The 24,596-nt window shown below is 37.6% G+C and overlaps 1 protein-coding gene and 1 pseudogene across 1 annotated transcript in view; both read left to right on the forward strand.

Moving 5' to 3' along the window:
* Positions 1-12,550, forward strand: part of LOC126694384 (ABC transporter C family member 3-like) — a 70,839-nt gene extending 58,289 nt beyond the window's left edge. Inside the window, exons 8-10 of the mRNA XM_050390626.1 lie at positions 11,218-11,281; positions 11,365-11,604; positions 12,132-12,550. Of these exons, the coding sequence (XP_050246583.1) occupies positions 11,218-11,281; positions 11,365-11,604; positions 12,132-12,244 (417 nt within the window). The 3' untranslated portion in view covers positions 12,245-12,550. The remainder of the gene's footprint in view (positions 1-11,217; positions 11,282-11,364; positions 11,605-12,131) is intronic.
* Positions 12,551-15,478: 2,928 nt separating this feature from the next.
* LOC126694385 (ABC transporter C family member 3-like) lies at positions 15,479-22,703 on the forward strand (annotated as a pseudogene).
* Positions 22,704-24,596: the final 1,893 nt, after the last annotated feature.

The following is a 24,596-nucleotide window of genomic DNA, read 5'->3' on the forward strand; positions in this document are numbered from 1 at the left end:
GGTTTTCATCATTTTTATCCCAGTGATTGCAACCTGTATTTGGTATCAGGTATACCTCTCTCAAAATAGTCTTATGAATTCTGCTGGAAAAATGGCCTACTCACATATCTCAGATGACGTAAATGACATTACATGTGATATCATGCTACAATATTTTTGAAATTTTTTTTCTACACTTTGTGCTTTGTATATGATATAAGCTTTCGTAGATTAAATTTAATAACTGTATGCTGACACTTGCTGTCATTTTGAAATAAAAGTTCACCAAGTTGCTAGATAAATAATTACTTGTTGAACAATATGTTTTTATTAAAATAGATGTTGCCAAGTTGCTAGATTGTAGTGTATTTTGCTGTGCCTTTTTACACTTTAATTTTCACAATTTTCTTTGTTGTTATGGATAATCTACTAATCATAAGCATCCATCAAACCCAACTCCTGTTGTAATATTTTTGCGCTTTTTTCTTGTGGAGAGATATGTTCACACAAACTTGTAATCATGCAGCAATATTACATACCTTCTGCACGAGAACTATCAAGATTAGCTGGAGTGTGCATAGCTCCAGTGATACAACATTTTACTGAAACAATTTCAGGAGCAACAACCATCAGGAGCTTTGATGAAGAATCAAGATTTAGGGACACAAATATGAAACTAGCAGATGCAAATTCTCGGCCAAGATTCAATATTTCTGGTGCAATGGAGTGGTTGTGCTTCCGCTTGGATATGTTATCTTCTATTACATTTGCATTCTCCTTGGTTTTCTTGATCTCCATTCCAGAGGGAGTCATTGATCCAGGTTAGTAATTCCCATCTAGTGTCTTACTAACAGTCTGTTTGTAACTGTTTTTAAGGTAATGATGTGATCGTGGGAGTGTAATGACCTTTCACAGGCATCGATGGTCTTTCTTAAGACCTTTTTCTTGTGATCTGACTTCTTGTTCAAAAGGATGTGGTTCATTATTGCCTCAATAGAATGAAATGGAATAGAATAGAATCCATTTAGGAAAATAGAAAAGAAAGTAAAGAAATGAAATTAAGTAACTTTGTTTGGAAGTTTTAAAATAAAAAAATGGAAGGTAAGTAACCTTGTTTGGGAGTAATATAGAGGGAAAAGAATGGAATTATTTAATCACAGTATTACTATTAGACCCTTGTTTCAAAATAAGGGTTAAATATATAAGGGCATTTTGGGAGTTTTAGTGAAAATTTCATTAAACCCCATTCATTTCCCTCCTTCCAAACAAATTATAAGACTAATGAATTAGACTGCATCAACTCTCGAAAAAGATGTAAAGTAACAAGTAAATCGATGGAAAGCAGCAAGTTGCAATTGAACTAAGGATTTGAGAAATCTACCAAATAGCAAGTTTTTTGGAAGGCTAAGGGATTCGAAAATCTACTAGGCTACAAAGCTACCAATCTTCGACTAGAACTATGAGAACAGTAAACTACTATTACACAAACGATTTAAAGGATTCTATTAAACTATGAAATACAAATTTGCCATGAGTCTAACAATGCTTCATAAATGGTAGAGTAGCGATTACAAGCCAACTACTTACTTGTGTTAATGCCATACACTGAATTCTAAACTAGAAATATAGGAAATAAGATAACTAGTGAGACATGTCTTCAATGAATGAGTCGTGCCCTTTCTTCATGAGAATCCTTCCTTTTATAGAGAAAAAGTGGTAGTTGTTTACAGCCAATAACTACCCAACAAGGCAAGGGAGTAGTTTATTCGCTTCTTAGTGACTACCTTTCTTTTTCTCTATGTCTTCTACTTGAGTGACAAGTGGCTTTAAGTCTTCAATGTAATTGACAAGTGACATTTATTTCAACATGTAACAAAAATAGGGAGGCAGTTTTTTTTCCTACCAATTAATCACTGCTCAAGATAACAAGTAACTAGTCACCACATAGCATAATTGTCAATCACATATGGCGTAGGTAAAAAACTTATCAAAAAAAAAGTAAGTAAAAAACTTACACATGGCATAGTTGCAATCTTACATGTTTATCATTTCTAAGATTACAAGTGGCTTTATGCCAACTTGATATTATTTTTATGGTATGATCAGAGTCCTTGCTATTGATTTAAAAAATTGGTAAAGGAACTCAAACGATAGTTTCCTAATTGTTTTTTTTTTTTCTTCATTTTCCTTTTCACTGAAGGCATTGCGGACTTATTTGTGACATTTGGATTTAATCTAAACATGCTGCAAATGTGGGTAATATGGAATCTTTGTGAGTTGGAGAACAAAATTATATCGGTAGAAAGTGTAAGGTTGAATTTATTCAACCATCTAATTGGCTTTATTCCGTGCCAAATTTGCTTGTAATTCAGCATTTAGTAACCCTGTATTTAGGTGGGATTGTTGTAAGGGTAGTGAGTGAGATAGAGTGAAGTTTGCTCAAGAGTGTGCAAGAAAACAGAGACTCGCGGCTGGGACTCGCGGGTGGACTCGCGGCTGCAAGCCGCCAGAAGTTGCACACGTGCCAAGCATGCTGGAAGATGAACAGTCATGCTAGCTGGAGCACTACAGGACAAAACAGGACAACTGGCCATACGGTTAACTCGCGACTGGATCTCGCGACTTGGTCAAGCCGCGAGGTCAAGCCGCGAGCCACCCCTGTTTTGTAAAACCTGACGTTTCACATTCCTCTCCCACTCCAGTATAAATACCCCTTTAACCCACGATTGAAAGAGAGCTTCCAGAGAGAATTTTGAGAGAGAAACCCTAAAGAAAAACCAGATTGCTTCACCCACAATCTATACCTTAGAGTCTCTTCAAATTCCCTTACTCTCTTCCTCTCCATTGTCAAATCCTTGAGAGGCATTATACCAAACCTAGTTCTCACCATTATCATCTCTGTGAGACAGCTGTTTGGAGTTCTGGGAAGCAGTTAGGAAGGAGCCAATCTTCATTGGTTGATGCTACGGTCTAGTAGCGGAATCCGGGAAGCTAGAAAAGAAAAAGGTTCGGCGCAACCTCGTTGGAGCAAGAAGCTTGGAGGGCTTAGGTACACTGGGTAGATTAGGCTTGGAGGGTCTATTGCTGTCCTTGTATCCCAACTGTATTTTCTAGTGGATTGATTACCGCTTGGAGGGCGGCGGAGAGGTTTTTCGCCGAGGACTTCGGTTTCCTCTTCGATAACACATCGCGTGTTGTCTTTGTGTTTGCATCTTCCTTCCTCTCTATCTTTGCCTTTATTTTATCTGCTGTGGTTTTATTTTGTTGTGGCTTAGATAGTTGTTTAACCAATTTCATATTATAGCATGTGTTAAGTTTCCGCACACTAGTTGTTTGACATATTGCTTGAGTTGGTTAAGTTGTTTTTTGGGGGTCTAAACGTTCAAAGGTGTTTTGTACACGTTTTTGAACTTTCAATTGGTATCAGAGCGGGTACACTGCTGTTGGTTTCATTACCATTGTGTGATCCTTGACTCCCTTTTGAGATGGATAGGTCTCAATCCCTAAATGCACCTCCATATTTTGATGGTAGTAATTATGCCTTTTGGAAGGTTCGTATGAGAGCTTTTCTGTGTTCTATTGATGAATCCGTTTGGGATGCTGTTGAGATTGGTTGGACCAAACCTGAGGTAGCCAAATCCACATGGGATAAGGCAGCACTTGCTGCATCTAATGCTAACAGTAAAGCACTCAATGCTATTTTCTGTGGTGTGTCTCCAGATGAATTTCACAGGATTTCTCACATTACCATTGCCAAAGAAGCATGGGAGATTCTGGAAACCACTTATGAAGGCACGAAGAAAGTGAAAGACACCAAGTTACAAATGCTGACCACTCGATTTGAGGAGCTTAAAACGAGTGAGGATGAGTCTTTTGACTCTTTCTATGGGAAGCTAAATGAGGTGGTTGTCAGTAAGTTTAACTTGGGGGAGAAAATGGAGGACTCAAAGATTGTAAGAAAGATCCTTCGATCATTGCCAGAAAGTTTTCGTGCTAAAGTGACAGCCATTGAAGAGAGCAAGGATCTTGACGACATCAAAGTACAGGAGCTGGTTGGTTCTCTGCAGACTTATGAGATGTCACTGCCCAATCAACGGAAGAGTAAATCCCTTGCTCTAAAGACCATTAATGAGAAGGTGGAAGATCAAGACTCATCGGGAGAAGATGTGGTTGACAAAGATGTAGCCTACCTTGTCAAAAATTTCAGAAAGTTTTTGAAATTCAAAAATAATGGCAAATTTGATGATAAAAGAAAATTCCAAAGTTCTGGAAGGGAGAAGAGGGATTTCAAAAAGAAAGATGGAAAAGAATCCCAACCCACACAAGGTGTCACTTGTTTTGAATGTAACGGGCATGGACACTTTAAGAAGGAATGTCCGAATTATTTGAAATCGAAAGGCAAAGTGTATGCCATGACCTTGAGTGACTCAGACTCGTCTGACTCAGAATCTGAAGAGAGCTGTGATGGAGAGGGGAACTATTCAGCTTTTATGACTATTGCACATGTTGAGTCTTCGGATGAGATAAATCTGCTTGTACGAGACCTTGGCGAACATAGTGATGATGAGTCACTAGGAATTGTTGAAGAATCAGAAGCTGAAGAAGATGAAAGCACAGCAAATCTTCAAGAGAATTATAACTCACTCTTGGAGAAGTCGAGTGAATATACAAGGGTGGCCAAGGCTGCTGTGAGAAAAATGAAGAAGGCTGAGGAGGACTACAAAAGTCTCCTAATTCGATATAGGGAGGCCAAATGTGAGATAGAAACACTGAATGGTGAGTTGTCCGAAGCTTACACAAAAGTGAGATTTCTTGAGAATGAGGTTGTGCAAGCGAATGTTAAAATAGAGAGGGTCACCACCAAGAAGCTAGATGATGTTATATCATCTCAAAAGAGCTTTTCAGACAAATCCGGATTGGGATATACTGGAGGAAGTAGTTCATCTGGAAATGTCACTAAAGAAGTGAAGTTTGTAAAGGCCAAAGATCCAGTTGTAGCTGACCTTACTGGTGAGAAGCTCGAGGTGGAGGAGAAGAAGAATGTGGTGGACCAACGGATGCTGAATCATCGTAATCAGTCTGTGGGAAGGTCTGAATCCCGTGCCAAGTCACGTCCACGACCACAAAGAGGTCCTAGAGGAACTTATGTGTGCCATTATTGCGGACTTCAAGGGCATACTCGACCAAATTGCCAAAAGCTGAGAGCAAAGAACAGTGCAACTCCTCAAAGGTCAGGAGGACCCAGAATTGATAGGAGAATTTGGGCAGGAGATCAATCTAGAGATTAGAATGGAGATCCCGGAATGATGAACGTGATGAAGATGATTGGTGCTTTCACCAACTGCTTGGAAAGCTTCTCACGAAGGTTTGAAAGCCCTAACTCCCGTGCCCAATCCTATAAGGAAATCACCCCAAACGCAAGTGACGTGTGGGTGAAAAAGGGTACTCATGCATAAGCATTACAACATGTCCATGCATTAATACTTCCTATGCTTTGTGACTATGTTTGTTTGGTAAGCTTGTTGTTTTTGATATTGGTTGTTTGCTTGTCTACTTGTGAATATTTTTTATTTTGTTTTATCAATCTTTTTGTTTCTTGTGTCAAAAATCCAAAAATCACATAAAAAAAAATTAGAAAATCAAAAAGCTTGATTGACTTTGTTGAGTTTTGTCTCAAAACTTGTTTTGCCTTGTACCTTTGTGCTAATGACTTTGTGCATTTTCGAGCATTGCTTGTTTTCATGCACTCATATCAATGTGGGAAAAATCTTAAAATCTATGTGATTGTTGTAAATAGATCTTCAAACTTGTCATGAATGATTAGTGAATGGTTATGTTGATCTTGAGACATGCATAGACTTGTGTCTATATATCTTCCCACTTTTTATTTTTTGTTTTGCTAAAAAGAGCTCACCAGATGTAAATCTCCAAATGAAAAGAGATATTGAGCTGCAAAAGCCTGTCGCACATTCTAGTATTTGACTAGGAAAAAGGGTAAGCGACCTCATATTCAAGTGAATGTTAATTCAAAAAGGCCAAAGGCCTATTCTTTAAAGTGAAAAGTCATATATCACTCTCACAATGAGAGATGATTGCCTCAAAAAGATCAAAAAGATCAAATGTTATGATTGAGAGTGGAGTCAAATGAAAAGCTCCAAGTTATGTTATCAAGATGTGTGGGAGGTCATATATACATATTTCTATAATTGAGATAGGTCACATGATCTAGTGCTAATTGTGTATGCCTTGGTTGAATTGATCATTGAAGCTTCACATTAGACAAAGGACTATCTCATTGTTGATATCCACACACAACACACAAGTTTATGTTCAATAAATGCCATATTCATTTGTGTGATTGTACTTGATGAAATATGTTTTCACATGCTCAATCTTCGTTAATTCAAGCACAAAAAGATTTTTGAGTGTTTTAGGTGTTTTTGGAAAGTATTTTGCTTGAAAAATCTGAAAATTTCAAAAATACTGTTTTGCCCTGTTTTGGCGGCTCAGTCGCGGGTATGTCAAGTCACGAGCCTCAGTCGCATCTTCGCTGGTCATTTTTGGCGACTTGTTCGCGAGTGGAAGGTCCAGTCGCGAGGTTCACTCAGAGATTTTCGCGGCTCAGCTCGCGACTCACTCGCGGGTAGACCTTCCAGTCGCGAAAAACACTTAGAAAAATTTTTCAAAATTTTGTTCTTGAGTGCTTTGGCGGCTTGAGCTGGCGACTGTGTGGCGACTTAATCAAGTCGCGAAAATCGCGTGTTTTGCAGAAACAGGAGCAGTTTTTAAACCTTTTTCAGTTTTCCCTCGAACTTTTGTGACTGTTCATCTTCTCTCTAAACCATCTCCCTCCCAAACACTCCGTGCTCCCATTTCCAATCTCCATTGTTGCATTCTTGTAGCTCAAAATCGTCAAGTTACAGGTATGGGTTTTCAGTTTTACACTCTTTTCTACTTAATTTTGTGCTTTTACCCTTTGATTTTTCGCATATGTTTGTGATTTTGAAATGGGTTTATGTTTCGGTTTCTGCTCCTTGTTTATGCTTAGCTTGTGGATGCTGTTACTATAGTTTGTGTTGTTGATGGTCATATCCTTATTGCTCTTCATCTTGTGCTTAGTTAAGTGTTTCTTTTATTTTAATCTGAACTTTGAGCTGTTGAGTTGTTTCTATTGGTTCATTTTGAGGTTGTGTGTTTTACTGTGCTAAATTTGCATGTTTTATTGTGTTAATCTATTGGAAGCTTCTGTTAGGCTCAATATACTGTTTGTGTGTCATATCATTTTTCCATTCTGTCTCAATGTCATTTATCTGCCTTTAGGATAGTTTCACCATGTTGTTCATGTGTTTCCTATCCTAGGCTTGGTTTATCCATGTGATTGAACTAAGTAGCTTGTTGTTTATGTTTTCAAAGTTCATTTGTATGGTTGATATCTCTTTGTTAATTACATGGCACTGACTGGTTATGCACATATATTGCTCTATGTTGTTGTGGCCTTTTCTGATTGTTCACAGATGGCTCCCTCACCTCAGAAGAAGAAATCTACTGCAAAGAAGGCTGACAAAAGATTAAAGATGGATTCTAAACTGTTTAGGTCAGTTCACCACTTTGAGAGATACAAGGATAACTTCTTGAATGCAGGAATCATTCAAGAAAGATTTGTAGATTTGGAGGACTTAAGGCAAACTTTTATTCCCAGCTGTTTTGAAGGAAGAGGATGGGAAAAGCTTCTGAGTGGTTTCCCTGTTGTGTGTGAACCCTTAATTAGGGAATTTTACTCAAATGCTGTGATAAAGGATAATGAATTAAGTTGCTGGGTGAGAGGTAAAGAATTTGTCTTGGATGCTCATGTCATAGATGATGCATTAGGGCTTGAAGGATTAGATGATGAAGAATTTATCAATTACAAGGATAGGAGTGTTTCTATTGAAACAGTTCAACAAAGGATAGGTGGGCAGAGAGAAGGGAAATGTTTGAATACCACTGCCTTTCCAGTGGACATGAGGTGCCTTACAATAATTATGATGTTTAACCTCTATCCCATTAAGAAATTGACTACAATCAATTGTGCTAGAGCAGTCTTTCTGATGGATCTCAAAGAAAAGAACTTCATAGACATAAGTTCCCACATTTATGACACCATTGTGGATGAGACTAGAACAACCTCTAGGCCTAAATTGATCTTTCCCAGTTTGCTAATGAGGATTTTTAGAAGGAAGGGTGTTCCAATCCCTCAAGACATCAGTCCCATGTCCACACCCTCTGCAATTAACAAGCTTACCTGCAAAAGGATAAGTGTTAGGCTTCCAGGAGAAGAAGATGAAGGTGATGAAGGAGAGGCTGTCCCAATGGAAACAGAAGCAGAGGCAGCAGGGCATGCATCAACCTCAACACCTAGGAGGAGTGGCAAAAGACACAGAGCTTCAACTTCTACAGATACACCTCCAGATGCTTTCCAGATCATTCTGGAAAGGCTTGATGGGATCAGGGTAGTCCAAACTGAGCACTCTGACAGGATGAGAGCCATGCAAGACCAGATTGATGTCTTGGCTGCTAAACTTGACAGCTTCACAACTCAGCATAACCAGTGACCCTTTGGCCATTCCTGTCAAAAAGGGGGAGAAGTTCATTGATGATTGAGAAGCAGAAAAGCAGCTCTTAAGGGGGAGTAATTAGTTGAGGGGGAGTTGCCAAAAACAGAAACTTTGTCTATATATGTTTATGATTTGGGTATTCTTAGTGTTTTTATGGTTTTGATACACTGTGTTTTGGTGTATAGCTGTTTCTAACTCATTTCATATACTCTTGGTTTAAACTTTAATATATGTTGATGATGTTTTTCAGGATGTTATTGTTTTGTACCCATGTGCTTTTGTAAGCTTTTAGGGTTAATGTTTTTTGCATAGTTTGTAGGCTTTATGGTATGTACCTTGCTTAATGCAGCCTTTATACTATGTTGAAGTCAGTACTTTAATCTAAATGTTCTGCATTTTGGTTTATGTACTGTCACTCTTGTGCCCTTGTAGGATTGTTCCTAGATGCATATGCCTTGTGTGCTATGCATTGGTTGAGTGTTGAGCATACAAGTGTCTTGCCTTGTGCTTGTTAACTTGTATGTCCTTGTGTTCATTCCAAGTGTGAATGAGCACTGTGATCACTACCTTGTGGTGTTCACTCAGTTGATCAAGCCATGGTTTGTTTATTAACTCCATCTTTGCTTGATCACATATTGCCTGTTTCATATGCATTTATAGTTTTCTGCTTACAATGATCATGGTGTATTGTTGTGTTTCAGGAGTATTATGTTCATATGATTCAAGTGCTTCACAGCTTCTAGAGTTAGGTGTGAGTGAGTTTTGTTCAACTGTTCCCAACTCACATGTTAAGTCTAGAGTCTGTTTTAGGGTTTTGTCACGGAATAGCCAAAGGGGGAGATTGTAAGGTTGAATTTATTCAACCATCTAATTGGCTTTATTCCGTGCCAAATTTGCTTGTAATTCAGCATTTAGTAACCCTGTATTTAGGTGGGATTGTTGTAAGGGTAGTGAGTGAGATAGAGTGAAGTTTGCTCAAGAGTGTGCAAGAAAACAGAGACTCGCGGCTGGGACTCGCGGGTGGACTCGCGGCTGTAAGCCGCCAGAAGCTGCACACGTGCCAAGCATGCTGGAAGATGAACAGTCATGCTAGCTGGAGCACTACAGGACAAAACAGGACAACTGGCCATACGGTTAACTCGCGACTGGATCTCGCGACTTGGTCAAGCCACGAGGTCAAGCCGCGAGCCACCCCTGTTTTGTAAAACCTGACGTTTCACATTCCTCTCCCACTCCAGTATAAATACCCCTTTAACCCACGATTGAAAGAAAGCTTCCAGAGAGAATTTTGAGAGAGAAACCCTAAAGAAAAACCAGATTGCTTCACCCACAATCTATACCTTAGAGTCTTTTCAAATTCCCTTACTCTCTTCCTCTCCATTGTCAAATCCTTGAGAGGCATTATACCAAACCTGGTTCTCACCATTATCATCTCTGTGAGACAACTGTTTGGAGTTCTGGGAAGCAGTTAGGAAGGAGCCAATCTTCATTGGTTGATGCTACGGTCTAGTAGCGGAATCCGGGAAGCTAGAAAAGAAAAAGGTTCGGCGCAACCTCGTTGGAGCAAGAAGCTTGGAGGGCTTAGGTGCACTGGGTAGATTAGGCTTGGAGGGTCTATTGCTGTCCTTGTATCCCAACTGTATTTTCTAGTGGATTGATTACCGCTTGGAGGGCGGCGGAGAGGTTTTTCGCCGAGGACTTCGGTTTCCTCTTCGATAACACATCGCGTGTTGTCTTTGTGTTTGCATCTTCCTTCCTCTCTATCTTTGCCTTTATTTTATCTGCTGTGGTTTTATTTTGTTGTGGCTTAGATAGTTGTTTAACCAATTTCATATTATAGCATGTGTTAAGTTTTCGCACACTAGTTGTTTGACATATTGCTTGAGTTGGTTAAGTTGTTTTTTGGGGGTCTAAACGTTCAAAGGTGTTTTGTACACGTTTTTGAACTTTCAGAAAGAATGTTTCAAGACACTTGTATCGCAAGCGAGCCAACTCTTGTGATAGAAGAAAGTCAGCCAGATCATTCTTGGCCATCACATGGAGAAGTTGATTTTCATGGTCTCCAAGTCAGTTCTTAGTTATTTATCACCAAATAAAATCATATTATGTATAGGTTCATTCATGACCATGTGTTTTTTGAGATGTATATTAACTAATGCTAATCATGCAATGTAGGTACGGTATGCCCCACACTTGCCACTTGTATTACGTGGCCTCACATGTACTTTCCCCGGAGAAATGAAAATTGGCATTGTAGGGAGAATAGGTAGTGGTAAATCAACTCTCATAAAAGAACTTTTTCAGATTGTTGAACTTGCTACCGGTCAGATAATGATAGATGGCATAAACATCTCTGTGCTTGGACTACCTGATTTGCGATCTAGACTAAGCATTATCCCTCAGGATCCAACCATGTTTGAAGGGACTGTAAGAAGCAATCTAGAACCACTTGAAGAGTACACAGATGAAAAAATTTGGGAGGTACGTTAGTTTCTTATTTGGTAATTGAAAGAATTCTCTCTTTATTACATTTTCCTCATAAATCAAGCATGCACTGCTTTTAGGATTTTTAGTTAATAGATGGGACCTGCTAATACTATTTGTTTATGTTTTGGTTATAACTTTTCCCCTTGAATTTTTTTAGGCTCTGGATAAGTGTCAACTTGGAGATGAAGTTCGAAAGAAAGAAGGGAAACTGGATTCCACAGGTTCGTCTTTCCATCTTCTTATGTCAAATATTTTAGAACTATTTTGTGGAAATATATTGCTTATGTTCTTATGGAAGATGCAGTTAGCGAGAATGGAGAAAATTGGAGTGTGGGTCAATGGCAGCTGGTCTGCCTTGGCCGTGTGCTGCTTAAGAAAAGTAAGGTATTGGTGCTTGATGAAGCTACTGCATCCGTTGATACTGCTACAGATAATTTGATTCAGCGGACCCTCAAGCAACATTTTTCCAACTGTACTGTCATTACAATTGCACATCGGAAAACTTCTGTTCTTGATAGTGACATGGTTCTGTTACTAAATAATGGTTCGTATGGCCATATGATTTTTTTACACTCCTATCGCTTTTGCTTATTTAGTTCTTTCATGGTTAGAATGATTTCATTGTAATCCTTTGGTGAGATAGGAAGGAAAGTGTGAAAGGGGTAGATATCATTCTAGTTATATGAAATCCTTTAAAACCATAAAGGATTCCTTGAATTCACAAGAAAGACTCTAGAGTCCTCCAAAATAGTAACAATAAGCTAACTAAACTTTCATAGATAAAATATGATTTCAATTGTTGTTTTATAGATTACAGCATATTTAAACGCTTCCAAAAAATTATTTTCTTAGTAAAAACATTTCTAAAGAAATTCTAAATTTTGCATTTCATGATAGGGATCTAATTTGACTAGAAAAGCATTAAAATTACCTAAAATCAAGGAAATAAAACCCAACTCATAAACTTTGAAAATTACATAAAATTTTCAAAAAATTATCAAATTATAAAAATGGACTCTATATTTCGTCTTAGATTATATGGCTTAGAAGCTCTTCTTAATCTTTGTGTAGGGCTTATTGAGGAACATGATTCTCCAACAAGATTGCTTGGAAACAAATCATCATCTTTTGCACAACTTGTAGTAGAGTACACTGTGAGGGCAAATTCAAGCTTTGGGAAGTAAAGTTGCTGAGATTATTTGTGCTCTATTTGACTCTGGCAACTTTGTTGAGAATGACTCAAAATAATTGGTTCTATGGTCTTGTTTGAACTGTGAGAAGGATATTAGTGGGATTTAGGTGACCTAGCTAGTTAGTGGTTACTTTAGTACATTACAGATAGAAGATTTTATAATAATGTTCATTGACAAGAGTAACTAAGTTGTAACTTTTATGCTTGAAATGAGTTTTTGGCATATTCTACCAACAAAGATTTGTCCAGCTCGTTTAAGTTTAAGAGAATATATCTTTTATTTCTATTATTTCCCTTAGTATTTATCTTGTTGAATTGTCAAAGTACTCTTAGTTAAGGTATCATCAAACCCACTTAAGTGAGTTTTATCTCTCGGGATAGAAATATTACTTAAGGAAGTGAGCTTTAGGAACTGGACTGATTGGCATGGTTGAGTCTTAACACTCTGTTTTGATACACACACTCAAAAATTGGTGAAAAAAAGGCAACAATAAAGGAGATTTATAGGCATTAACCCTGTATCTCACCTCAATACTTATGTCTCAGTTTTGTTTTTGTTAGTCAGCTTATCTCCACAAATATTTGGGACATCCTACTGACCTTGGTGGTAAGATTTTTCTGTAGATAATTAGCTCAAGTTTTGGAGACGAAGGGCTTGTATTTTGTGAGTAATTATGCATTTAAACTTGATCTTGTATTTGGCACAATCAACTTTCTCATTTAAATTAGTTGGATTAAATATGAAATCATCTAAAAATATTTTCAAGTGAGGAAACGACCTTATCATGAGGATAATTGTGCTAGAGATTTTGCTCAAGAGACCGACCTATTAATCAACATGTTTTTAACTTTAATGATACTAGTCGCAGATTCAAGGGATGTGAGGAAAAAATTGACGACTTTTTTATTTTTTTTTGTTTGGTTAAGTGAAAAAAGAAAATAGTAGATGAGACTTGTAAGTGTTAATCCTAAACCCTACTTAAAATGATGTGATTATTTTCTAACAAAATATAGTCAATATAGTGTATTAGACTTTATAAATTAAGCTATCTATATCTATTATTTGAAAGTGTTTTAAATTTTGTAAAAAAAATTTGGGAACAAAATGCATTTTATATTCAGTTATTATGTAAGACGAGCTATTTTGTAAATAATGTACTTTGTGATTGAAATTTGTTTCTAATACTTTTTACAAATAGTCCATGCTCTATATAAGTCTTGAATGACTTAAAGAAGAAGTAAATAAATCCTTTACTTATTTTTCCCCCAAAAAAAAAAAAAAATATATATATATATATATATATATAGGACTTGTTTACCAATAACCTAATTCTTTACCAAGAACCCAAAGGAATAGAAGAAAAAACTCCATTTTTGCATGAATTTTTTTTTTTTTTTTGGGGTCCTATTTTGATTTTCTACTTTTCATATACATGGGAAATGAAATGGGCAAAAAACGATTTGAGAATTAAATCAAGGTACCATAGCTTCAAAAAAATAAAAATAAAATAAAGGTACCACAATTGTAAACTTAGTCAAACATGTGGAGTAAAACTAACAGATGAAATGATAATTGCATGTGATGCCAGGGGCGCATGATAATGTAGGTAAATAATTTATTAATTGATATTTTTTTTTTGAGAAAAAATTTATTAATTGATTGAATGTGAATCATGTGTTACAATGATTAGTGACCTTCAGAATGCCACAAGTTTCTTAGGGAAATGGGAGAGCGAGTAAATTAAAATATCTTCCACACTTTTGGCCAGAGAATAGAAATAGTAAACTTACACCCAAAAACCCAAAAAAAAAAAATAGTTATTGGATTTGTCAATTTACTTCTCAGTAACGCTATAATCTGAGTCGAGTGAAGCCAATTTTATTCAAGTTTCTGGTGTAAAGTTATTTAATTTTATTTTTAGAGCACTAAATACAAATCAAACTCGAACGTATCTTCTTCTAATTTTTTTAAAAAAAAAAAAAAAAAGACTTGAACACATTTTCATAAATTTATGTCAATGATTAATTAAATTATAGTTGAGAGTATATTTTTGGATTTGATTAGAAAGATTGATCTTAATTTATTAACTTATTTGCTAGAATTCATATATAATTTTTATTAAAGAAATGGAGTATTTAAATTATAAAAAATTTAAAAATACATATAAAGTATAAATTTAGAGATGATGATGATTTGATGATTTTTTGTCCATTTTTTTATCTTTTTTTTTTTTTTTGGTGAAACTTGTTTGCAATTATAACAACGCTTTTTCCTCTCACATAAATAATGAATCCCATCATAATTTATGTTATTGTAGGTACTTTTTGCTTATTGCAAGTCCCACTTTACTTTTTGTTATTTTCCACCTTGGGTAAAAAAATCAATCAATTTATTTATTTATTTTTTTGGAGAAACTTAATTTAATTTATTTAGCTTCTAGCACTTATTTATAGTGCTTCCACTTAAAAAAATTCAGTAAAAAGCTAAATTAGCTAAAACGAACAGTTAACGAGTTTTAAATAAGATGGCAAAGCTTGAAAATGGAGAGGATTTAAAATCCTGAAAGAGTTACCTCCAAAACAAGATTGGTTTAAAGCTAGAGAGAACCTACGGTCAGGAGCTGGCGTATTTTCAGGGGTGAGCAGAGTACATGATTCTCAGGGACAAGTTATGGCATCAATGGCGCAACAAGTCTGGCTCCCTAACTGGGTTGTGGCAGTTGAAGCTTTTGCTCTTCATGCAGAGCAGCAAAAGTCCAGTATGCAACCTGGATCAATGCACTCAAGCACCTAAGGGCCTTTTGTTTTCAATAGTGTTCAACGTGAAGGCAATGTGGTAGCACAAGCTTTAGCTAAAAAAGCACTAGAAGTAGAGGAATTTCACTGCTTGGATGGATTCGGTTCCTGATGACATTGATTGTATTCTATCTGCAGATGCAGATTAGCTTTTGCAGAATAAAAATTCAATCATGATTTCAAAAAGAGAAAATAAATAAAGTTAAGACAAAAAGCTAACACAAAAAAGCAAAAAAAACTTTGTCAGACGGACACATGGTCAGGTCCAACCAGCAGTTGCAGTCGGAGTCAGTGTCCCTACAAGTTCACACCTTTTTGGGTAAAGATGACAAACCCTTCTTTGTGCTGTTCATTTATGAGTAAATGTATGAGTCTTGGTCACCATGACTCATATACAACCCATCTAACACCCATTAAAGCTTTAACAAAAATGGAACTTGTTCAATCCTTAAACCACAGTATATCAATGTTGTTCTCACACTACTATTCTTCACTCATGTACACAGGTACTGATTTTCTCTTTAAACCCATTTTCCTACGTGGGTTTTCTGGTTCTTTGCACTTGGTTTTGTCATTTGTTTTGTTTATCTCATGGGTGTGCAAGAAATTCAAGGTGGGGCATAGTGAAGGTCCAAATGAGAAGTTTAAGAACAGAAGGGGTTTGTGCCATAAACAGACTGTAATTTGTTGTTTTGGTGTTTAGTCTAGTGTTATGTTTATTGAATTACTTCTATTTGTATATGTTAAATATTAGCATTGATACACCATGTTGAATATGCTAGTATAGATGCGGAAGCAAAAGCGTAACACACGAGAGTTACATGGTTCAGCCTAACGGCTTACATCCACAGAGGAAACCCTAAAGGGCTACATCAATAATATATTAGAGTGTAGTACAAATCCTGTGTTACAATGAATCATAACATGTGTATATATAGTAGACTAAACCCTAGACTAATAGACTTCTAGTACAAGTAAGAGACTTGGCTTGCACACAAAGTAGAATTAGGCTTGGGCTTATGCTAATGGGTTAATATATCTCTAACACCTCCTCTCAAATTCAAGATGGAAGCTTGATGAAATCTTGAGATTTGATAAGGTTGAGAAGATCCCTTGAATAAAGTTTGGTTCTGTGACGGTAGTTAAAGGAAGACAATGGTCTTGTAGTGTTGATGCGATTTCTAACGGTAGCTTGACTATACCGGAGAGTTTTGACGGCAACAGTAGGAAATCAAAGAAGATGAACGCAGTGAAAAAAATACCGAGGAAAACAAAGATTGCTCTTAAATATACCGTAAGGACAGAAAACCATGGCCGCAGGAAGGTGGCTCTGATACCATGTTAAATATTAGCATTGATACACCATGTTGAATATGCTAGTATAGTAACATATGAGAGTTACGTGGTTCAGCCTAACGGCTTACATCCACGGAGGAAACCCTAAAGGGCTACATCAATAATATATTAGAGTGTAGTACAAATCCTGTGTTACAATGAATCATAACATGTGTATATATAGTAGACTAAACCCTAGACTAATAGACTTCTAGTACAAGTAGGAGACTTGGCTTGTACAAAAAGTAGAATTAGGCTTGGGTTTATGCTAATAGGCTAATATATCTCTAACAGTATAGAAATGATTAGTCTGATGAAGGTCAAGTAACCCTTTTAAATTTAGCCCTCAGAGCACATGCTTGGGGTGCAGTATGTGTTTACCTGCACGCCCAGTTGTTCAATTCAATTAAATCAAAGTACCCATTTTTATTGAGAGTTTGGTGGGGCTTCTATCTTTGTATTTCTGGTTATTGCCTTGTCATAGATGTTATTCTTTATAGAAAATGTGTTAATTTACCAGTTCAATATTCTGTTTCCGATGTTATATCTGTTCTTTCGGGTTTCTTCCTCTGTTATGTGTGGGTTTTTGGAAAGAGTGAGGGTGAAGATACCCTTCTTGAAGAACCTCTCTTGAATGGTGATTCTAGTGCTAGCAATGAACCAGAGTCAAGTAAGTCTAAGGGAGTTGAAACTGTAACCGCCTATTCAAGTGCTGGATTTTTCAGCAGTCTTACCCTCTCTTGGCTGGGTTCTCTAATTTCCCTTGGCAATAAGAAGACTTTATACCTTGAGGATGTTCCTCAACTTGCTCCCAGTGATAACGTAGTTGGGGCTTTCCCAGCATTTAGAAATAAGCTTGAGATAGAGTGTGGTACAGTTAACAAGGTGACCACATTGAAGCTAGTGAAGGCATTGATCTTCTTCGCATGGAAAGAGATTCTTTTGACAGCCATATACGTGATGATGAACACATTGGCTTCCTATGTCGGGCCGTATCTTATTGACAAATTTGTTCAGTACCTCAATGGGGGCCAACACTACAAGAGTGAGGGCTATGTTCTGGTTTCTGTAATTTTTGCTGCAAAACTTGTGGAATGTATCTCAAAAAGGCATTGGTCCTTTAGGTTGCAACTGGTTGGAATTAGGGTCCGATTAGTATTGGTTACAATGGTCTATAATAAAGGTATGACCCTTTCATGCCAGTCAAAGCAGGGCTACACTAGTGGGGAGATCATCAATCTCATGACAGTTGATGCTGAGAGGATAGGGGACTTTGGTTGGTATATGCATGATCCGTGGATGGTCCCTCTTCATGTTGCTATCGCATTGTTAATTTCATATAAAAATCTTGGGCTTGCTTCAATTGCAGCTCTTTTTGCAACAGTACTTGTTATGTTGGCTAATTATCCATTGGGAAAATTACAAGAGAAGTTTCAGGACAAGATAATGGAGTCAAAAGACAGAAGGATGAATGCAACATCTGAGATTTTAAGGAATATGAGGATTCTCAAGCTTCAAGGATGGGAGATAAAGTTTCTATCTAAAATTACCAAGCTCAGGGAAACCGAGGCAGGATGGTTAAAAAGGTATGTTTACACTATGGCGATGACTACATTTGTCTTTTGGGGTGCCCCCACATTTGTGTCTGTGGTCACTTTTGGTTCTTGTATGCTCTTTGGAATCCCACTTGAGTCGGGGAAGATCTTATCTGCACTTGCAACGTTTAGGATTCTTCAGGAGCCTATCTTTTATCTTCCCGAGGGTATCTCAATGATTGCTCAAAGTAAAGTGTCCCTTGATCGAATTGTATCATTCCTTTGTCTTGATGACTTGCAGTTTGACACAATAGAGAAGCTTCCAAGAGGTAGTTCCGATACAGTAATAGAGATTATTGATGGGAATTTCTCTTGGAATTTGTCTTCCTCTAATACTACATTGAAAGATATAAATTTGAAAGTGCAACATGGCATGAGGGTTGCTGTTTGTGGAACTGTTGGTTCAGGAAAGTCTAGTTTGCTTTCTTGTATCCTTGGAGAAATTCCTAGGATATCTGGCACTGTTAAGTTGTGTGGGACAAAGGCCTATGTTGCTCAGTCACCATGGATACAAAGTGGTAAGATTGAAGAAAACATATTGTATGGTAAGGAGATGGAAAGAATGAGGTATGAAAGGGTCCTTGAAGCATGTTCATTGAAGAAGGATCTAGAAATTCTCTCGTTTGGGGATCAGACAGTTATAGGTGAGCGAGGAATCAATTTGAGTGGTGGGCAGAAGCAAAGAATCCAAATTGCATGTGCTCTATACCAAAATGCTTATATCTATTTATTTGATGATCCTTTTAGTGCTGTGGATGCTCATACAGGATCCCACCTCTTTATGGTAATTTTCTATACTACTCTAATGTCATTACATTCTGATTAAAATGAGTTTTACCCCCCTAATTTATCATATATATTAACTGATGCTGTACAAATTGAAGATGGTTTCTTGTATTCAGTTGGGATACTTGATAATAATTGCACTTTGTGCGGATTTTGTTTTCTGTAGTTGCTGCTTAGCTCTTTTGAAATGGATTTATTTGATACCTATATGGCAGGAATATTTGCTGGGCCTCTTGAGTTCAAAAGTAGTGATTTATGTTACTCATCAAGTAGAGTTCTTACCTTCTGCTGACCTTATCTTGGTGAGCCATTCACATTAAGTTTCTTTCCACCTTTCTCTTTATGATCTCAACTTATGGATGGATTGTCCCTTTTTTCTAGATGTGAAATCAGCTATTACATTTGTTGTTAGGTTATGAAAGATGGAAGAATTACTCAAGCTGGAAAGTACAATGAAATTCTTCATTCTGGAACTAAGTTTATGGAACTTGTGGGTGCACATAAGAAAGTTTTGTCTGCACTTGATTCTGCAAAGGCTAGGTCAGTGTCTGAAAGTAGAAATATGAGCAAGGAAGTTGGAGATATGGGTATTACTAATGGTGTTGCACAAAAAAAGGAAAATAAAGATGTTCCAAATGGCAAAGCAGATGATGTGGTTGGATCAAAAGGACAGATTATCCAAGAAGAGAGAGAGACGGGTAAAGTTGGGTTTTCAGTTTATTGGAAATATATCTCTATGGCATACAGAGGAGCTCTTGTGCCTTGTGTATTGCTGGCACAGGTTCTCTATCAGCTCCTTCAAAATTGGAAGCAATTACTGGATGGCTTCAGCAGCTGCAATCTCATAAGATGTGAACCCTACAGTTTCTAGCTCTACTCTTATAATTGCTTATGTTGCTCTGGCCATTGGAAGTTCATTTTGCATCCTTGTCAGATCGCTGCTACTTTCTACTGCTGGGTTCAAGACATACACTCTACTCTTCAATAAGATGCACTTATGCATTTTCCGTGCCCCCATCTCATTCTTTGATGCCACCCCAAGTGGAAGAATCCTAAACAGAGTAAGTGGAAAATGTTTATAGTCCTTCTTGAGTGGAAGCTTCAAAAGAAGCGTAGTTTACATTTGATATGGTTCTTTCTTCTTCGGTTTAAACAATTCCTCTCTCTCTCTCTCTCTCTCTCTCTCTCTCTCTCTCTCTCTCACACACACACACACACACATACACACACTCTTACACATGCAAATATATTCTTTCATATAAACATGGTGGATGTAAATTTTTTAATTTAATTGGCTGTATGTTTCCTTGCAGGCTTCTACTGACCAAAGTGCAGTGGATTTCAATATTCCACATCAAGTTGGGGAATTTGCTTTCTCGTTGATCCAGCTTCTTGGAATTATTGTAGTAATGTCTCAGGTTGCGTGGCAGGTTTTTATCATTTTTATCCTTGTGATTGTAACCTGTATCTGGTATCAGGAATACCATCTGACTTTATCCTGAAACTGTATAATTTTATGTTTATCATATTGCCTTCTATACATTTTAGACTGCATATGCTACAAGGTCCACTAGATTAAATTTCAAACCTGTATTAGGAGTTTTTCTGTCAACTTGATAAAAGCACACCAAATTGCAAGATAAATGAATACTTTCTAAAAAATGATTTTTCTTAAGATAGATGAATTAAGTTGCTAGGTGAATGTAGTGCAGTTGTTTGTGCCCTTTTTGCTCTCTAATTTTCTGAAATATCTGGGGTTAGAACCATGCAAAGAGCTACAAATGCTAACCATTCATTATTTCTCCCCCATTGTAATATTCAAATGTATGATCATTATTATGTGGAGATTAGTTTTGTAATGAACATGTTATTATGCAGCAATATTACATAACTTCAGCTTGAGAACTAGCAAGATTAGTTGGTGTGTGCAAAGCTCCCGTGATACAACATTTGGCTGAAACAATTTCAGGCTCACCAACAATTAGGAGCTTTGATGAAGAATCAAGATTTAGGGATGAAAATATGAGACTGACAGATGCATATTCTTGGCCTAAGTTCCATAATGCCGGTGCAAGGGAATGGTTGTGCTGCCGCTTGGATATGTTATCTTCTATCACATTTGCCTTCTCCTTAGTTTTCTTGATCTGTATTCCTGAGGGAGTCATTAATCCAGGTAAGTAATTCCCATCTAGTGTACTGACAATGCTTCTTGCTGTTTATTTAATTTGGTAAAGGAACCAGAGTAATACATTTCAAATTGTCATTTTTTTAATCCTGATAATTTTTTGGTTTTCTTTTTTCCTGAAGCCATTGCGGGTTTAGCTGTGACATATGGACTTAATCTAAACATGGTACAAGCCGGGATAGTATGGACTCTTTGCCAAATGGAGAACAAAATTATATCAGTATAAAGAATACTTCAATACACTTCTATCCCAAGTGAACCACCTCTTGTGATAGATGAAAACAGGCCAGATCATTCCTGGCCACCAAATGGAGAAGTTGATATTCATGATCTGCAGGTAGTTTTGGTAAATGGTTTTTTATTACCAAACAACTGAGATATTGTAAAAATTTCGTTCATGACTATGATTTTTATGTGTTCTATATTAGTTAATGATAAGGGGAGTAATGTAGGTACAGTATGCACCACACATGCCACTTGTATTGCAAGGTCTCACATGTACTTTCCCTGGAGGAATGAAAACTGGCATTGTAGGGAGAACAGGCAGTGGTAAATCAACTCTCATACAAGCACTTTTCCGGATTGTTGAACTTGCTGCTGGTCAGATAATTATAGATGGCGTCAACATCTCCTCAATTGGACTGCATGATTTGCGATCTAGACTAAGCATTATCCCTCAAGATCCAACAAAGTTTGAAGGGACTATAAGAAGCAACCTGGATCCACTTGATGAGTATACAGATGAACAGATTTGGGAGGTGGGTTGATTTCTTCTGGGGCGAGTGAGAGAATTCTCTTTTCTAAATTTCCTTGTAAATTGGACAGTCAATGCAATTATTTGTAGTTAACGGGTGGCTCCTGCCTATTATTATTATTATTTTTATTTTTATTTTTTATACTTATGAAATTGCCCCTAAATTTTCCCTTGAATTGTTTTAGGCTTTGGATATGTGTCAACTTGGAGATAAAGTTTGGGATAAAGAAGGAAAACTAGATTCCACAAGTTTGGCTTTTCAGCTTCTTATGTGGAATATTTCAAAAATAGGCAATGGAAACATATTGCTTATATTCATATGGATGCTGCAGTTAGTGAGAATGGAGAGAATTGGAGTGTGGGTCAAAGGCAGCTGGTCTGTCTTGGCTGTGTGCTGCTCAAAAAAAGTAAGGTATTAGTGCTTGATGAAGCTACTGCATCTGTTGATACTGCAACAGATAATCTCATTCAGCAAACCCTCAGTCAACATTTTCTAACTGCACGGCCATCACCATAGCACATTGAATAACTTCTGTTCTTGATAGTGACATGGTTCTGCTACTAAATAATGGTTAGTTTGACCATGTGATTTTATCTTACTTATATTGTTCTTTCATTGTAATGTAATCCTATGGCTTAGCCGATTTCTTTCAATCCTGGTGCAGGGATTATGGAGGAATATGATTCTCCAACTAGATTGTTAGAAAACAAGTCATCATCTTTTGCTCAACTTGTAGCGGAGTACACAATGAGGTCAAATTCCAGTTCCGGGAACTAATCTTATTTGACTCTCGCATGTCAATTGACAATGGCAAAAACTCACTGCTTTGTGATCTTGTTTTGTTGATCTAACTGGTGGCTGCAGTGTGTTTTTGGCATATTGAAAGAACAGATGGTGTGCACTTGATAAATTTCTGATAATAAATATTAATGAGAGTAACTAATAAGTTGTAACTTTTCTATCGTTTTCGTTCAAAAAAAGAAATAAATCCTCCATACTGGGCTTTGTAAGGTTGAATTTAATCAACCATCTTATTGGTTTTATTCCCTGACAAATTTGCTTGTATTTCAGCATTTAGTAACCCTGTATTTAGGTGGGTTTATTGTAAGGGTAGTGAGTGAGATAGAGTGTTGATTGCTCAAGAGTGTGCAAGAAAACAGAGACTCGTGGCTTGATCTCGCGAGTGGCTCGCGGCTGCAAGCTGCCAGATGCAGCACACGTGCCAAGCATGCCAGAAGGTGAACAGTCATGCTAGCTGGAGCACTACAGGACAAAACAGGACAACTGGCCATACGGTTATCTCGTGACTGGGTCTCACGACTTAGTCAAGTTGCGAGGCTAAGCCGCGAGCCACTCTTGTTTTATAAAACCTGACGTTTCACATTCCTCTCTTACTCCAGTATAAATACCCCTTATACCCACAAATGAAAGAGAGCTTCCAGAGAGAATTTTGAGAGAGAAACCCTAGAGTAAAATGAGATTGATTCACCTACAATCTATACATTAGAGTCTCTTCAAATTTCTCAACTCTCTTCCTCTCCATTGTCATACCCTTGAGAGGCATTTTACCAAAACCTTGTTCTCACCATATTCATCACTGTGAAAGGGCTGTTTGGTGTTCTGGGAAGCAGTTAGGAAGGAACCAATCTACATTGGTTGATGCTACGGTCTAGTAGCGGAATCCGGGAAGCTAGAAAAGAAAAAGGTTCGGCGCAACCTCGTTGGAGCAAGAAGCTTGGAGGGCTTAGGTGCACTAGGTAGATTAGGCTTGGAGGGTCTATTGCTGTCCATGTATCCCAACTACATTTTCTAGTGGATTGTTTACCGCTTGGAGGGCGGCGGAGAGGTTTTACGTCGAGGGCTTCAGTTTCCTCTTCGATAATGTAAGGTTGAATTTAATCAACCATGTGTTGGCTTTATTCCATGACAAATTTGCTTGTAATATAGCACTTAGAAACCTTGTATTTAGGTGGGAATCATGTAAGGGTAGTGTGTGAGAGAGTGTGAAGAAATGCTCAAGACAGTGCAGTGAAGCAGAGACTCGCGGCTAGGACTCGCGGGTGGCTCGCGGCTTGCAAGCCGCCAAAAGTTGCTCACGTGTAGAGCATGCAGGGGAGCTGAACAGTCACGCCACCTGGAGCACTACACGATAAAAATCCAGACTGGCCATTAAGTTAGCTCGCGACTTGAACTCGCAACTCAGTCAAGTCGCGAGATCAAGTCGCCAGCTAGCCCTGTTTTTGGAAAAACTGACTCTTCGTATTCCATTCTCACACCAGTATAAATACCCCTCATTCCCACAAGATATGCGTGGCCATTCAGAAAGAAAAACCCTAAGAGTGGTTTCTTCAAAACACCCACCCAATTAGAGAGAGCTACTCATTCTTAGAGAGAAACCTTTGTAGTCTCTTCTCATTCCCTCTCTCATTGTCATACCTATTGAGAGGAGATTTCTATCCAAACACTACCCACACCCATTTAGAGTGTTGAGTGTTTTTGGAGTTTTGGGAAGTATTGGAAGATGCCAAGGATGGCGGATGCTATGGTCTAGTAGCGGAATCCAGTAAGCTAGAAAAGAAAAAGGTTCGGCGCAACCTCGTTGGAGCAAGAAGATTGGAGGGCTTAGGTACATCGGGTAGATTAGGCTTGGAGGGTCTATTGCTGTTCATGTATCCCAACTACATTTTCTAGTGGATTATTGACCGCTTGGAGGGCGGCGGAGAGGTTTTACGCCGAGGGCTTCGGTTTTCTCTTCGATAACACATCGTGTGTTGTCCTTGTGTTTGCATCTCTCTTCCCTTTATCTTTGCCTTTTATTTTCTGCTGTGGATGTGATTTATAATTGGCTTAGATTGATTTCCAATTCTGTTTATAGCTTATATTCATTTTCCG

The sequence above is a fragment of the Quercus robur genome, chromosome 8 (genome assembly GCF_932294415.1).
Source record: "Quercus robur chromosome 8, dhQueRobu3.1, whole genome shotgun sequence".
NCBI classification, from domain to species: domain Eukaryota; kingdom Viridiplantae; phylum Streptophyta; class Magnoliopsida; order Fagales; family Fagaceae; genus Quercus; species Quercus robur.